General features: G+C 36.8%; 1 protein-coding gene across 1 annotated transcript; it reads right to left on the reverse strand.

Annotated features, from left to right (window-relative positions):
• Positions 1-1,643: 1,643 nt before the first annotated feature.
• LOC137726416 (putative disease resistance protein RGA3) lies at positions 1,644-5,529 on the reverse strand. Its single transcript, XM_068465343.2, has one exon. The coding sequence runs from the start codon at positions 5,365-5,367 to the stop codon at positions 1,837-1,839; it is 3,531 nt and encodes a 1,176-aa protein (XP_068321444.2). The 5' UTR covers positions 5,368-5,529; the 3' UTR covers positions 1,644-1,836.
• Between the last annotated feature and the right edge of the window lie 10,774 nt (positions 5,530-16,303).

The following is a 16,303-nucleotide window of genomic DNA, read 5'->3' on the forward strand; positions in this document are numbered from 1 at the left end:
GTGCCCATTGATGGAAGCACAACAAGCCAGAAATCCAAGCATGAGAAATGGGAAAGGTCCAACAGAATTTGCTTGATGATTATTAAGAGATCAATGATCGACGTGGTGCGTGATGATTTTCCAGAGACATCAATGGCAAATGACTTCTTGAAATCCATTCAAAAAAAGTACAAGCAGTTAGACGAGTGAAATCCGTTCATGGTTGGTAATGCTAGGGAGATCAAAATTTTAAATCTTAATGTCACCAATAGAAAATAATTACATTAATCAATGCTTAAGTAATAATCTAATCATCAATAACCATATCATGTGATTTATAAATTTAGTCTCCCTATTATTATCCGTTCACAGTATGCTAAAAAATCTCTAATTTTTTTAACAGTTATTTGGGTCCAACTCCAAGGATCCAAATCCTCTCCGGATCTAAGGATCCTGAGCCTAGGGATCAATTGATCTGACCCATTGAAATTTAATCCAACAGCTATAAACAGGGGATCCCACTAAAAGTTATAATAATTATAACTGTTGAATCAAATTTCAACGAACCGGATCAATTAATTCCTAGGCTCAGAATCCTTAGATCCAAAAAGGATCCTGATCCCAACTCCAACTACCAAATATAATTATAAATAAATAAAAATAGATTTAAATTAGTATTTTTTTTATCTCTCTTTCTTTCTTGCTTCCTCATTTTTTTCCTTTCGGATATAAAGACCTGGAAAATTTCACTGGTTCTCTCAAACCATGAAACCATCTTCTTCTTCTTCTTGAGAAAAGAAGGCGAAGAAAAAAGCGTTTGAGAATATTATCTTTAAGTTTCAATTGTAGAATTTCTGGATACCAATGTCTTTCCAAACTTTGATGAAAATTTGAGTAAAAACCAAAAGAAAGATGTTATAGGGAAAAGAAAAAAAAAGGTTGCACCCTCTGTAAAAGCAAAGGTCAGTTTCCTTTTGCAACTTTTTACCCTGTAAATAAATAGAAAATCCAGGGAAAATTCTTTTTGTTTTTGCGTGTACCCTAAGTAATTTTATTTTATTTCCGTTAATGTTTTATGCTAGGTTTTTAGGACTTTATGCCTCATTCGATAGGGAGAACTAGTTTGGATAGAACTATTCATTACATTGAAGGCATTTTTGAAGGAGGAAAATGATCGATGATAATTTTTATATTTTGTCCAAATCAAAGGATACGCATATAGAATAGTCACCACAAGAATGGCAGAATTAAAAGAGACAACTTTTCATAATGAGTAATATTAAACTTAGACAAAATAGGAAAGTTGTATGCATTTCTCCCTTCAGACTGTCTTCAATATAGCGAATAGTCATCTTCATATATTAAACGAGGCTTAAATTTGAAATTACATCAATTTGGTGTTTAATTTTGTAAGTTTTCTGTAATCATAATTTTAGGTTGTACTAGATCATAATAAACACTGATTGTATCTTAGCAAAATTTACCTTATGCAACAAAGTGTAATTAACTAAGAGCAACATCCTTTAATTTACCTAATTCCATTTAGGTGCAAAGTTTCAAGTTTAGTTTCTAGTTTGAAGGTTAATGCCTATCGGATACTCCAAACGAGGTTTAAACCCTCAACATGAAATGTAAAATGGCGACAATTTCAACAAAGTAGCAAGTTGATAAACAAGAAAGTTCTTATTCCCTGTTGACAACTTCATCCATATAAACAAAAACGTACGGGAAACAAACACAACAACAACAACAACAACAATAACAACAGAGCCTTATCCCACCGGGAGGAATGACGATTATAACGATGATAGCACATTGATGATGATGAAACACAAGTTTTGTTTACTGCACAGATGTTCAAAAAGAAGAGCTGCTGGATGTGCTTGCTTTGTCAGACTGCATGGCTTGATCAGGTGAGCCAATGTACTTGTGTGGGACATGAGCTATTTTCAACCAGTCCTCACCACTACCTTGTTTACATCTTTCCTCTAGCTCGGGACATTCTTGAATGGAGAGGTGTTGGAGTTCTTTGAGATACTTGAGGCCTGGTGGCAGAACTCTTGAATTAGGACAGTCTGATATGGTTAGTGATCTAAGTGAAGCAAGATTCTCCAACCAGTCTGGCAAAGCATCTAGGTTAGGGCAGCTACTAATTTCCAAGCAGTGCAGCGTTTGAAGATTCATTAATCCAATAGGTAGAGTATCAAACCAAGGACAGTTCAAGATAGTGAAACTTCGAAGTGAAGAGAGGTGTTGCACGCCCTCTGGAAAAGAACCAAGCTTTGGACAATACATTATTGTCAAGTGCTCGAGAAATTTGAGATGCTCCAAACTCGATGACAAAAAAGTCAGATTGCTGCAGTTCTCAATGGACAAAGTTCGAAGAGAACTTAGACTTGCAATTCCACCATTTGGCATGGATATTAGACTATGACAGTCACTAATCTCCAGTGACTCCAGACTCTTGAGGTTCTGCAAACTCTGTGGCAGATAGGACAACTCATCACACCAACTAATGGTCAGTGATTTCAAAGCAGTGAGGGTTCCAATCTCCAAAGGCACTGAACGAAGCTTGGGGCACGATAAGATCTTTAAAGAAGACAGACTAGCTGATGCAAAGAGCCCTTCTGGCAAAGAGAACAAGTTTGGAATTTTTTCTAGAACAAGCACAGAAAGCAAACTTAAACTTGATATGGACGTCATCGTTGGATTACAGTCCCGTAGCTCCAAATGCTCAAGGAACTGAGGTAATGGCATATGTGCTAACTTGGGACACCTTTTGACAGTTAATTTCTTCAATCTAGAGAATGCACTTCCACCATTTGCATTTGACCACTCTTCCAAGTTGGGAAAATCACTTATTAATAGTTCTTCGAGTGATGGAAACCATACGTCCATACCATCACCATATAACTCTACACCAATTCTCTTCACACCATGCATTCTATGCAGAGAAAGAGTCTTGAGTAGCAGAAGATTCCCAAGGGCAGGAAGATGCTCACAATTTGTACAGTTGGTGAAATTGATGGCAACAAGATTTGGGAGAGCCCACTGAGGAAATCTGATTCCTGGGTAGCCATTTATAATCAGCTTTTTCAGATTTTGGTGAGGTTCCAGGCCTTCAAGAATTTTTTCCACAGTGTCACGTTGTCCTGTCATGGTCTGATATCCGAAAGAAAATTCTTCATGTCGGGCTTCAGATTTCCCAAATGATTCTTGACTGTCTTCAAATCCACTACATGGTCCCCAATATAACCCTAATGACTCAAGATTTTCTTTCAACTTCAATCCAGCTGACTCTGCATCGGCTCCATATCTTGCATTCTCCAAGCGGGTAACATTCAACTTTCCATAAAGATTTAAACGTTTCAGCGCACCAAGGGCCATTGGAATCCTGTTAACCACAAACAATGGCAGTGTTTGAAGTTTCCGTAATTTTCCAATCTCAAGAGGCATGGAAGCCAAACTTACACATCCAATTAGATTGAGATGTCTTAGGCTGATCATCTTTACCAAGCTTGGCAACCGTATAAGATTCCGACAACCAAATAGGTTCAAAGTCTGCAAAGAGCAGAGATTCCTTGTGCTGTGAGGTAACTCAAAAATAGGTGTGTATGATAGGTCAAGATACCTCAAGCATATCAAGCCACCTAATGATTCTGGCAAATCAGAAACACCACAACTGCTCAGGTCTAGTAGACGTAAGTACCCAAAACTTGAAAACATTTTACTTCTGTTATTTAACAAGCCGGATTCCCCAATCAATAAGAGAGTTCGTAAATGTTTTGCTTCAAGTAGGTCCTTTGGAATTCCAATTGCCTTGTACTGGTAAATAACAGATGCATGGCGAATTTGTGCTGCACTATGTTCAAGCATCAAAGATTCGTTTCCTGCTACATATTGTGCAAGATCATGAATAACATCATTCATCTTGTATCCAACTAAGGCCCCACCATCACCCTTTACTTCTTGAAAGAAAGACAACCACAACAAACCGGCAAAGTATTCATCAGCAATGTCCTCTGGCCGCCGGCTCCCATCTTGTAGAATTAAGCTTGATGCCATCCACATATGAATTAATTTCTCCTTCTTGAATTCATAATTTTTTGGAAAAATTGAGCAAAACGAAAAGCATTCTCTGAGATGTGATGGTAGATGATGATAGCTCAGCATGAGGGCGGGCAAAACTTTATGCTGCTTTTCATCTAATTTCCAAAGTTCGCAATCTCGCATAGACAACCATTGCTTTTCGTCTCTTTTCAAGCGCATTGAACTTCCCAAACTTTTTGCTGCTAATGGCACACCTCCACATTTTCTGACAATCTGTTTCCCAATCAGCGAAAGGTTCGGATAATTCTCTTCTTCTCCTCGTCCAAAAGCGCGTTGCTTGAACAAAGCCCAACAGTCATCATCCGTCAAACCACTCAAATACATTGGGGAATTTGGGAAGTCCATCATGAATGGGATCTTTTTACTGCGGGTAGTGACAATGATTTTGCATCCATCAACACCCTCTCTAAACAAGGGTCTTAGTTTGTCCCAATCATCCTGGTCTTCAGTCCAAACATCATCCAAAACGATAAGATATCTTTTGTTCTGCAATAATTGCCAAATTCGAGACTGAAGTAGTTCAATCTCCGACAACTTGCATTCATCATTCGTTATAGACGCAATAATTGTCTTCATGATCTTCTTGACATTGAAATCAGAAGAGACAAAAATCCACATCTTAACATCAAAGTGTTGAATAATCACCTTATCATTGTATGCTAATTGAGCAAGAGTGGTCTTACCAATTCCTCCAATACCGATGATGGGAATACACGATGCATATGTATATCCCTCATGGTAAACAATATAAGAAGACATCAACAGTTGGACTAACGTCTCTTTGTCATCATCTCTTCCATATATCCTTGAGTCGATGAAAGAGCTAGTCTCCCTTTTGTCCGATTGTCGATCTGACCTTGGCTGAGTAGGCTCTCTAATCTTCAACTTAGAAGATCCTTCAGCTACAATCACTTCTAGCTTCTGGAGTATTTTCCTGACTTTATCGGTAAGAACTGTATAGCTTTCTACTGTCTGCTTACCAAAGTCTTGGTCAATCATGGCAGTTTGTTTAACAGTAAAGACGTCGAGAAGATCCTCAGCATCACAAACTGTATTCTTGAGATCAGCCAGCCAGAGTCTGACAGTTTTGTTGGTGAATTGTTGCACTTCTGCATCTTCAAGAGTAGCTTGAGCCCGCACCAGTGCATGCTGCAAACTTTGGAAGATGTCAAAATTGAAACCCAGGATATCAGCAAGCCCTTGTAGGACTGGGGATGCCAGTCTGTCAAAAAGAACCTGCAGAGCTGGGGACAAAATGATGCCTACAGTGGCATCCATATCCAGGGGCAAAGAAAACCAGCTAAGCCAAAACGAGGATCAGATGAGAAACGATGTCAAACCGAACAATTTGATAACTTCAACCTCAAGTTTCAACTAAAAATCTCAAAAGTCAAAACTAGCATACAACTTTGGCATGTTTAGCAAGGATAGCATTATTGCTAATTCATTGGTGGCTAGTGAGGTAGATGTGTGTTCCTATCTTTGGACCATTCTCCCCTTGACTTCCCCACCACCCACATCAGCTCCTTTCTCACTAGTACTCGGTTGTCGGTTTAAACTCTTCTGATTTTTTTTTTCTTTTTCCACTCAAATATTGGGTCCCTTCTTTTTACTAATTGGTCGAGAAGAGGACTATCTCCAACTCTTAGAGTAAAACCTAACATTTTTAGCTCAAAAAATTTAGGTTTTACCACATAAACAACTTTTTTGCTATAATCTTTCTGACCTAAAATTTTAGCCCTAGATTATTAAAGAATAAATTTAGGCTAATTTAAAAAAAATATATATATATATATATATATATATATATATTTAGGCTATTTTAAATTAATTTTATGAACTTTTTGTCCTAAAAATATTTAAATTCCGATAAATATTGAAAAATTACTAAATCGACACATGAAACTCATGAAGCACTATGGAAGAATATGAGACACATGATAGAGATTGGAAGAATTGTAAATGGGAAGAAATGGTTTTGGAAGATGATAGAAAGAAAAATTGGAAGAATTGTAGGAGAAAAATGAGTTTTGTGTGGATGTTTGAACAAATACATAGGTATTTATAGAGTTTTTGGGTGAATTTTGAGTTACATAATTTTTTTTAAAATTATTTTAGCCCGTTGGATTTAAATTTGAGTATTTAGGTTTTTTTTTTACAGTTAGATTTGATTATATTCGATCTCAACCATTGAATTCAATAAATGTATAAATATAAAACTAAAAAAAAAGTTTGAATGTGGACCGTTGGGCTCAGTTACCCATCAGACATCAGGGTAGATAGTCCCATGTGGGTGGGCCATATTCTTTGGGCTCCACTAAGTTTTTTGGGCTAAATCTTAAGGGGAATTTGAGTTTTTTTTTAGGTTCTAATACTTAATCCAATTTTAGAACACGGATTGGAGAAAAATAGAGGGGGAATAGAAGGGAAAATTTAGAACTTACTTCAAGGGTTGGTGTTGGTCTTAATACAATTGTTTATTTCTGAACAATAAAATAGATAAATAAAAAAGAAAAAAGTGTCCCTGTTATTGGTTAGAGGACTTGTAATTTTATTGTTTCTTTGCACTACAAATTTGCTTCTTCTAAAAAAAAAAAAAAAAAAAAAAGAAAAAAAAGAAAATTTCCTTCCAAGGTGGAAGGATAAGAATTGGAAGTTAATATCCTTTTCTTACTTCAATGCACATTGAATCTAGTTTGTTACTATTTACCCACTCCAATCCAATATCACCCACCAAATTAACGAGCCCTTAATGAGTAATCAAAAATTTCAAACCACACGTTGCTGCACAATTGAAAATTGCATGAAAAATCATGCAACTTCATTCTTTTCATAAAATAAATATAACAGAATTAGGTTGTTAACTTAAAAATATATATGAGATGATAGAATAACATACTTTTTAAGTGAGGTCGTATGAATATTACGAGTTAAGTGGAATAGTGTGATGTCATGAAAAAGAATATGATTTAAAAAACCTCACTTTAGAGGTTGAAAGTGTTGTTGCTGACCCCATGTTGGTCTTCTTTTTGAGTGTATTTCCTGCTCAAAGCTTTCCAAATCATGCTTTTGAATTGTTCCATTGGCGTACAGCGTATTCTTCCAACCTGTAATAGTCTCTGGCAAACGCGTTTTCAGATTTTTGTAAGCTTTCCTAGAAACACACTTACAAATTGCAGCGATGAGTACCTGTTGCAGCAATGAATCTAAATTAGTTTTTATAATCCTAGTCAATCTAGCCTAAACCCAAGTTTTATCATTTTCCCCTCGACTTCCCCCACCCACATCCGCTCCCTTCTCACTAGCACTCGGTTCCAACTCTGTTCTTTTTTTTCTTTCTTGCACTCAAATATTGGGTCCCCTTTTTATTGATTAGAGCCTTAGAAAACACCATGATCGACTAGGAAAACAAAGAAGAATATTGACGTAGGATAGACCAAGGAGTCTCTGGGGACGATGGGGCTAGATACCCGGGAATCATTCAACAGGAGCAACAGAATCACTCGCGTCGCTAATCGTAGATTTGCTTGACACGATCAAGCCAAATGCTTGTTTAGGAAAGAGAAAATCACTCTCTTCTTGGATCACTTTTTTTTAATTCGCTAATTGGCTACTTAATCTTACATATGGAGCCCTTTAAATAGAGAGATTACAATACATTGATAAGATAAATATTTCAGGGAATTGTTATTGGCACTTCAAAAATCTCATTCTACACTCCAAACTTTCTATATTTGGAAAGAAAAATACACGTACGAGGAGTGTAGAATGAGATTTTTGGAGTGCCAATAATACTTCTCATATTTAATACTAATATTTAATACTAAAACTTATATTTCTAGACATCTAATTAAAACATGGCTTTGAAAGATGAAAAGCCACTAACAACATGTTTAATACATAGACCATATTAGTTGTCTTGGGCTGCATCATACCCCTCTCCTCGGAAAGAACTCGTCCTCGAGGTCGAATCGTTCTTTTTTCCTCGATCTTTTGGATGACATTTCAAATCTATCCCAGCATCCATACCAAAAGGAAATTCAGGGTTGTTAAAGATATTAAACCCACAAAACATACTCCACTTCAAATGGGGTCCTTGATTAATCACTCCATCCAACTACTTGGCAACATCATAAACATCACAATCATGGTAGCTTTGAGGTGCATAACGAAGTGAAAAATGGTCACCTCAAGGCTTCCGAGAAGACTCTTGGCTTCCCACATAAATTGTAAAGTCGTCATCATCTACGTACTCATCATAAATTGGTGCGGAGTTCCAATCAACCAATCTAATCTTTTCAACCATTTCATATTCAAACGGATGAAAACTCTCACATACGATATTTTTTGTTGTTATAAAAGACACTCTTCTATAGTAACAATAATAAATTTAGTATGATATAAATAGAACAAAAGAGGTAATAGCAAAGAAACAAAAAGGTTATACAAGGCTACATACAAATCATCCATTTTTTAAATTTATTTCATTAATTGAATTTTATTTGTTGACTAGGGCGAAGTTTCGTAAAAACCCCTGCCCTTGTTGAAATATCATGAACAGTTCCTGTAGGTTGAGCACCTCCAATACCCAACCAAAGGGCTACTACAGTACGAATCAAAAAGGCGATTGTCGCTACGGGACGACGAATAGCGGAAAACCTACTTTGATACCACTTGACGCAGTAGAGGACCAAGGGAGTCTTAAGGAAACGGGGGATAGAGACCTACGAATCACTCAACCAGGAGCAACAGATTCACTCGGGGTTGCTCCGAGGATAGAGCTTGAAAACCACTCAACCAGAGACAATGGAATCATTCACATTGATAATCGTGATTCACTCAACACGACCAAGTCTAACACTTGGTTTGTGAAGGAGAAAACTCACTCTCTTCTTGGATTAACTATAATTCACTCAATTGACTACTTAATCTTATATATGAAGCCCTTTAAATAGGAAGATTACAATACATTAATAGGATAAATATTTAATAACAAAGCTTATAGTTTCTAGACATCTAATTAAAAATGGCTTTGAAAAATGAAAAACCACCAACAACATGTTTAATAGTAGACCATATTTGGGCTGGTTTGGTATTGCTGTGCTTTGAAAAAAAGCTGCTTCTGTTGTGCTGTGAAAATAAGCAGCTGTGAAATAAAGTAGCATAGTGTTTGGTAAACTTTTTTGTAAAAGTGCTTTTGAAAAGAAAAAAAAAGCAGTATTAGAGTGTTTGGTAAACTTTTATGTAAAACAGATGTGAAAAAAGCCGGTTTTTCAAAGCTGGGTTTTGCAGCTTCTTGTTTTTGGCTTTTTTTCATCCAAAAATGTGAAAAAAAGCTGAAGCTGAGTGTTTACCAAACACAAAAACAGCTCCCAGCTTTTTTTTATAGCAGCTTTTTTCAGAATCACCTCAGTACCAAACCAGGTCTAATTGTCTTGGGTAGCTGGGCTGCATCAAATATGGATTAGTAATTTCCGAAACTTCTCCCTTTCATTCCTACTAAGATATCAGTTGGGTTTTACTCAAACATTGTTATTCTCTTATGGTAGAGAAACATTGACATTGTTATTCTTTTATGGTAGAGAAACATAAATTATCAGAAAATGAGAAGAAAATTAAGTGAGAATGTATAGTTTCAGCTATCTTTTGGATCATTTGGATAGAACGAAACAAACTGAATTTTGAAGACTACAAAGTCAATAAAACGGAGGATCTTTGGGACAAATTCAGTTATGATCATTTACGTGGGCATCGGTTACTACATAATTTAGAGAATTGTCTATTTTAGAAATTTTGTGTAGCTAGAATGCAGTTATTAGTTAGTTTTGTGTTGTTTTCATAGTTTCTAAGCGTCACGGTGATGTTGCTATATATTCTGTTTTGTTTGTGCTTTTGCGAACTTCATGTCCGCTCTTGTATTTTTATTATTTCTTTACAATAAAAAATCTTTTTTTCGTAAAAAAAAAAAAAAAATCGTATCAAGGTGGAAGGATAAGAATTGGAAGTTGACATCCTTTTCTTACTTCAATGTATATTGAATCTACCCACTCCAATCCAATATCACCCACCAAATCAACCGGGCCTTGGTGACTATACCCTTGATAGACAAGATGCAGAGCACGAAATCATCTGTCTAAAAGATGGTTTGATGATCACATTCATTTGCCTTATCAAGCGTCACTTTATGTAAATACTGATTTGTCGAATCTTTCCTTGTGCAAATTGTCAACCCTTGTAAAGCCTCTGTAAAACTGTATAAATTCTATGTACTGAGATCAATGTAAATTATCCAAAATTCAACCGAAAACCTGTGTCCTCTTGACGTTCTTTTCCGCAGTGCTTAATCTTCCATGGCATCAAAGCACTTGACTCATCGTCCAATTCTTCTCTGCTCTCATTGATGCTACTACCAACGCTCCTCTTCCACCGATTCTTCCACCTTCCCCAATGTCTTACCCTCTTTGGCTTGCTCAAATTGTACCCGGTCTCAAGAGTTGCCGCCTGAAGCATTTTATTGATGGTCTTCAGAATGGCCTGCCCCCTTTCTCAAGGATGATGCTGGCAACCTTACTACTATCAATCCTGAATATGAAGACTGGATTCAGAAAGATCAATTGGTCCTTTCTTGGATAATGGGTCACCATTAAACTAGAAGCTCTATATCTATCTATAATTTAAACAAATTGTGCAAACAATTATCTCCCTCTAGATCCTCCCAAAACATTTTTTCTACAAATTATCTCATGTAAATATATAACAGTTTAAGCTAACAAGATGTTTGCACGTACATTCAGTGGATTCATATGGTCGAATTTCATTCTCGACTTTCTGGAGTACCTTCTTGAGCTTGCAGCAATACCTATGTATCCAATGTGTGTTTTTCGATTGCCGGACAAGGTGTGCAATGAAATTGATGCGGTGGTGGCGAGGTTTTGGTGGGCGGGGGCATACTGTTAAAATGCAGGAAATAAAAATGTTGGAATAATGTTAGGCTAGTCAATTTTCTTGTTCAAAGTTAGGTAAGTTAGGTTAGTCAAGCAAGTTAGGTAAGTTAGGCAAAATTAGGCTTATGATCTTTTTCTTCCCTATATATATGTTTCATCTTGTAATTGTTGAGATCAAGTAAATATACATCAAAATTCAACACATACAAAGATCGGGGGATACATTGGATAAAATGGACGGACATGGGTCGCCCTAAGCCGGATGGAGGAATAGGGTTCCAAAACTTCAAAGATTTTAACATTGCCTTGCTAGCAAAACAATGTTGACGGTTGATTCACGATTCCTTGTGGGCTCGAGTCTTAAATGAGCGTTATTTTCCTAATGTCTCTTTTCTGGAGGCTAAGAAAGGTGGAAGGACCTCTTGGGCTTGGGCTAGAAGGGAGAGAACTCATCCTCATGGGAGCTAGATAGAAAATTTTGGGTGGGCACGAAGTTAGATTCTAGACGGATAATTGGGTCCCAAGCATCCTTGTGGGACACCCTTCCCCTCCCTTACATTCAGATATCTGCACGGAGTCAAAAGTGGCTGAGTTCTTTGATCCTGTATCGAGGAATTGAGATCTTGCTCCTGTTTTTTACTATATTTCGGAGGCGGACCGTGTTGCCATTTTAAATATCCATGCCGAGCCGTATACGATTCCTGATAAGCTAATCTGGCATTTTGAGAGGAATGGCTCCTATTCGATGAAGTCCAATCACTGTTGGTGCTATAACAATCATCCCCCACTTAGACATGATCGCCCTACCTCATCTCGTACCATTGACCCTCGGGTGTGGGACTGGATTCGGAGATGTAAAGCCCCCCCTCCCCCAAAGCAGTTTCCTTTGGAGGGGTTTCTGTGACGCTTGCACAACCAAGTTCAATCTCTTTCGACGACGATGTGCTTCATCCCCCTTGTGCCTCATATGCGTTGAACATGATGAGACCATTGAGCATATCATTTTTCTCTGCCCGTGGGCTTCACAAGTGTGGTATGAGGGCCCTTTGCGCCTTCAAATTAATCGGAGTTCTATCACCACTTTGGCAGATTGTTTTGCTCAGTTGTCAATTCAGTTCAGGGGAGAAAGTAAGACATGGACCGTGTTATTTCACTCTTGGCGTTTACTTGTTGGTTTATCTGGAGAGCCCGATGTGATGCAGTTTTCAATACGACCAACATTTCTCTCTATAGAACTATTCGGGTTATTGCCACTGCTTTGGATTCCTTTGTTATGGCCTTTACCCCTCTTCGTATGTCGGCCTTTACCAAGAGCTTTCCCTTACCAGGTTTGCCTCGTCCTTCTAAAGTCTCCTCCCTTAGTTAACAAGATCAAGATTAACGTTGCTACTTGCTGGAAGAGGGATTCTCTATGCGGTTCCATCGGGGCAGTTGTCAGGGATTGTTCCTCGGTCTGTCGGGCAGTGCGTTGCATGAGGATTCATGCGGTAAATGCAGCGATGGCGGAGGCTTTAGTAGTACTAGAAGGATGCTTACTTGCAAAGAACCTTCAATTACATGAAGTGGTGATTGAGGCAGATGAGCAAGTTATTATTCAATCTCTCAACTCTCCCTCTTTGAGTTGTGATTGGGATCTCCTTCCTATCCTTAGCCTTGTAAAGGAGGTGGGGAAGACCTTTCAATCATGCTCCTGCTCATGGATTCCACAATTACAAAATAAGGCGGTTAACTTTGTCGCAAGGAACTTGCCACCGGAGATGTGTGGCTTCGGTTGTGTTGTGAGACCTTCATCTCTTCTCTCGTGGGGATTTTGAACAATGATGGTCTTCTGTGTCCTCCAATGTAGGGGTTGGGGGGTTTTTTTGCGTGGGTAGACAGGTTGACGCTGGTTTCCTTCTTGGAGGCGTCTTATGTGTCTTGTTTATCTTTTTCTTCTGGCCTCTAGGTTAGCCGATTGGCTTTCAGTGTTCTTTTGGCCTTGTGCCCTGGGTTTCTTCTATGAATCCATGTTTCAACCAAAAAAAAAAAAAAAAAAAAAAACAGCTAAGCTTGTCTACAATGCACCAAGTAATTTCAATATCGATGAAGGTGTCAGGTCAAAATAGTTATGAAAATAACATTCATGCACATCCCAGCATAATTGATTTTGTCGCACCATTCACTACGAAAAGGTGCTTGTGATAGTCAGCTCTGGCAAAAGTATGGCTCTGCTAACATAGAATTTTCAGAACAATATTTGATAAATTCTTTGAGTGTTTGATTTATATTTTGTGTGATGTATTTCTGGGATTGAAAGGAACAAGAACAAGAGAATTTCAGAGGAATATGTAGTGCTAATTGTAGCAGCATAGCACAAATATTTCATTTAGGCCATCTCCAACTGACCCGACTAAAAGGCCATAGGCCAAAATATAACCCGTTTTGACACAAATCCGTCTCCAACCGAGAGCAGGGTCAAAAGGCTTGCAAGACCCACTGGGCCATAAAATAGCCACAAGGCTTGTGGGCTGGCCAAAGGAAGCCAGCCAGCCAGCCCGATTTGAGGGGCCCAATCTGTCACAGCCCACTAGCTAACTAACGTTAGCTAGTCATTAGATTTTGATTTTTTTTAGGACAAAATTAAAAAAAAAAAAAAATTAAAAATTCTTTTTTTTTTTTTTTCTATAAATACCTAAGCTATTTCGACACAATTTCTCTTGGTACTTTTCCCCTTCCATACTATCTTACCTCATTTTATTTCAATTCTTCACACTCTTTAAACTCTGAATTTGTTGTAATTTTTAATATCTAAGTTGTTGTGGTTTTAAAATGTAAGATGTTGTAATTCAATTAAATTGTGATCTTTGAATTAATGTCTAAGTTGTTAACATGCAAGTAAAATTAAAATATTTAATAACAGGAAACTTAAACAACATTTAGCGATACGTGTCACTCGAAATCATATCCGAAAAATTATTGAGATTATATAATTCAATTAACCAATAAATTCAAGAACAAACTTAAAATAATAAATTATTGAGGGGGCTAAAAAATAGTCCCCATCGGTTGGAGATGGGTTTTGTGTCAAAATGGGCTATATTTTAGCCTATAGCTCTTTGGCCGGCTTGGTTAAAGATGGTATATAAATATGGTCTGACACTGTTCATTAAAAAATAATTTCTTGCATGGGTATAATCTGGACGAGGGCTAAACATGGCCCCCCTAACATTAGATATCCTCATACAAGCTTATCCTAAGACCATCTCTAATGGAAATAACTAAAGGGCTATAGAGCTAAAATATGACCTGATTTAGACAAAATCCATTTCAACCGATAACTGGACCAAAAATTAGTGAAACCCACAATCCAAAACATGACCGAAGGACTACCGGGTTGGTCAAAGTTGGCTTGGTACCCAGCCCCTTTTTTGGCCTCAGCAGCTGCAAAAGGACCCAACCGTCTCTGTCCGACAAAAGGTACCCTACCAGTTATACCACTCGTAAATTTTTACCATGCATCTTTCCGTAACTTCTTACCTTTTCTACAATTTCATTTTGAATTTCTACATTTTCTTTTCAAAAGTGGATGGAAAAAATCAACTTAGTTGACGGATTTGAAGTTCAACAAGTTTTTAATTCAAAATTGTGTCATGGTTGACGGATTTGAACAAAGTATGTCACAAAATAATTATAGGGGCGAAAGTGAAAATTCAAGTAGAATACAAAATACGTAACAAAATAATTATAGGGGTAAAGACGGAAGTTGTCGGTTGTGTCAGTTCAACCCAAGAAAGGGCATGGAAGTCTTTGGACATCTCATAGTAATGCAATAATCAAATCTTAATAAGATGTTGAAGTTGACTTGTTTTTCTTTTCTTTTGCTAATTACAGTAAATAAAACTTGTCGTGTTGTACTAACTTACTTTTCTTTTCTTTTGCTAATTCCCTTCAATGAGTTGTGTTGTACTAACTTATTTACATGTGTATGAATATAATCCAGTGACGCTTTGAAGTGAACACCACTAATCCGATCAAGTAGGATCAATAGGTCCACGTTTAGGAATAACATTTAGTGAAAAAAAAATGTAAATTAAAATAATAGTTATGAAAATCTTAAAATGATCAAATAAAGTGAATACGATAGATGCGCAACAAAAAAAACTATAAAACCTAGAGATGGACCGTTTTAATTTGTTGGAAGATATGGAAATTCAAAGTTAAGAAAAGGAAGGAAATTACTTGTTCTTGTTGGATTGCTGTGTTAAATTAATCAGATTCTTTTTCAGCAAGGGTCTTATAGTTTGACCATGAGTCTAATCTGGGGAGCAGAGCAAAGGTCTCTTGGAGTTTGACCAAGAGTCTAATGTGATCAATGAAACTTAAACAACATGAAACTTAAAACAATATTTAACGACAAGCGACACTTCAAATATGTTCAAAATTTTTATTTTAATATGGTAGTTTAATTCAATTAACCAATTAAATTAAAGAACAAACTTAAAATAATTAGGCCCCCTTCGGTTGGAGATAGTATATAAATATGGTCTGGTACTGTTCATTAAAAAATAATTTTTTACAGGGCTATAATATGGACAGGGCTAAACATATCTTATTCGGTTGAAGATGACCTAATATGTGTCCTTCACTAGACTAAGCAATATAAGGCCTGTGATTTAAAACAGTAATCTGAAGCATACGCTTGTCGTATGAGACTAAGCATTCACTTAGGCCATCTCCAACCGAAGACTGGCATGGCTCGTTTTAGCCCTCTGGCCCTCCAAGATATTAATATTTTAATGAACAGTACAAGGTCATATTTGCCTCCATCTCCAACCGAGGGCCAAAGGACCATAGGGCTCGTTTTAGCCCTGTCACAAAAAAACCGTCTCCAACCGAGGGCCAAAGGGTCATAGGGCCAAACATAATTTATTATTTAAAAACTACAGCTTAAATTCAAATCCAACGGCTAAGAGATGTCAGCATAAAACAAAAGTGAAAAAAATAGAAGTTATGTTACTTAATTTCAAATCCAACGGCTAAGTGACGCCATGTTACTTAATTTAATGTTGTATAATAGCTTAGGAAGTTATAAGAAAAAAATAGAATTTAAAAACTATATGAAACAAATTTTGTAAAATAAACGTTATAGGAAAAAAATAGAATTTAAAAAAAATATGAAACAAATTTTGTAAAATAGAAGTTATAGGAAAAAAAATATATAATTTAGAAAAAATATAAGATAAATTTTGTAAAATAGAAGTTATGGGAAAAAATTGTGTAAAAAAAAAAAA

This window comes from Pyrus communis, chromosome 5, assembly GCF_041283825.1.
Source record: "Pyrus communis isolate YQ-2024b chromosome 5, ASM4128382v1, whole genome shotgun sequence".
Taxonomy (NCBI): Eukaryota; Viridiplantae; Streptophyta; class Magnoliopsida; order Rosales; family Rosaceae; genus Pyrus; species Pyrus communis.

Bases quoted from the DNA above. Each gene is read 5' to 3' on its own strand.
- LOC137726416 (XM_068465343.2), bottom strand. From the start codon at position 5,367: ATGGATGCCACTGTAGGCATCATTTTGTCCCCAGCTCTGCAGGTTCTT.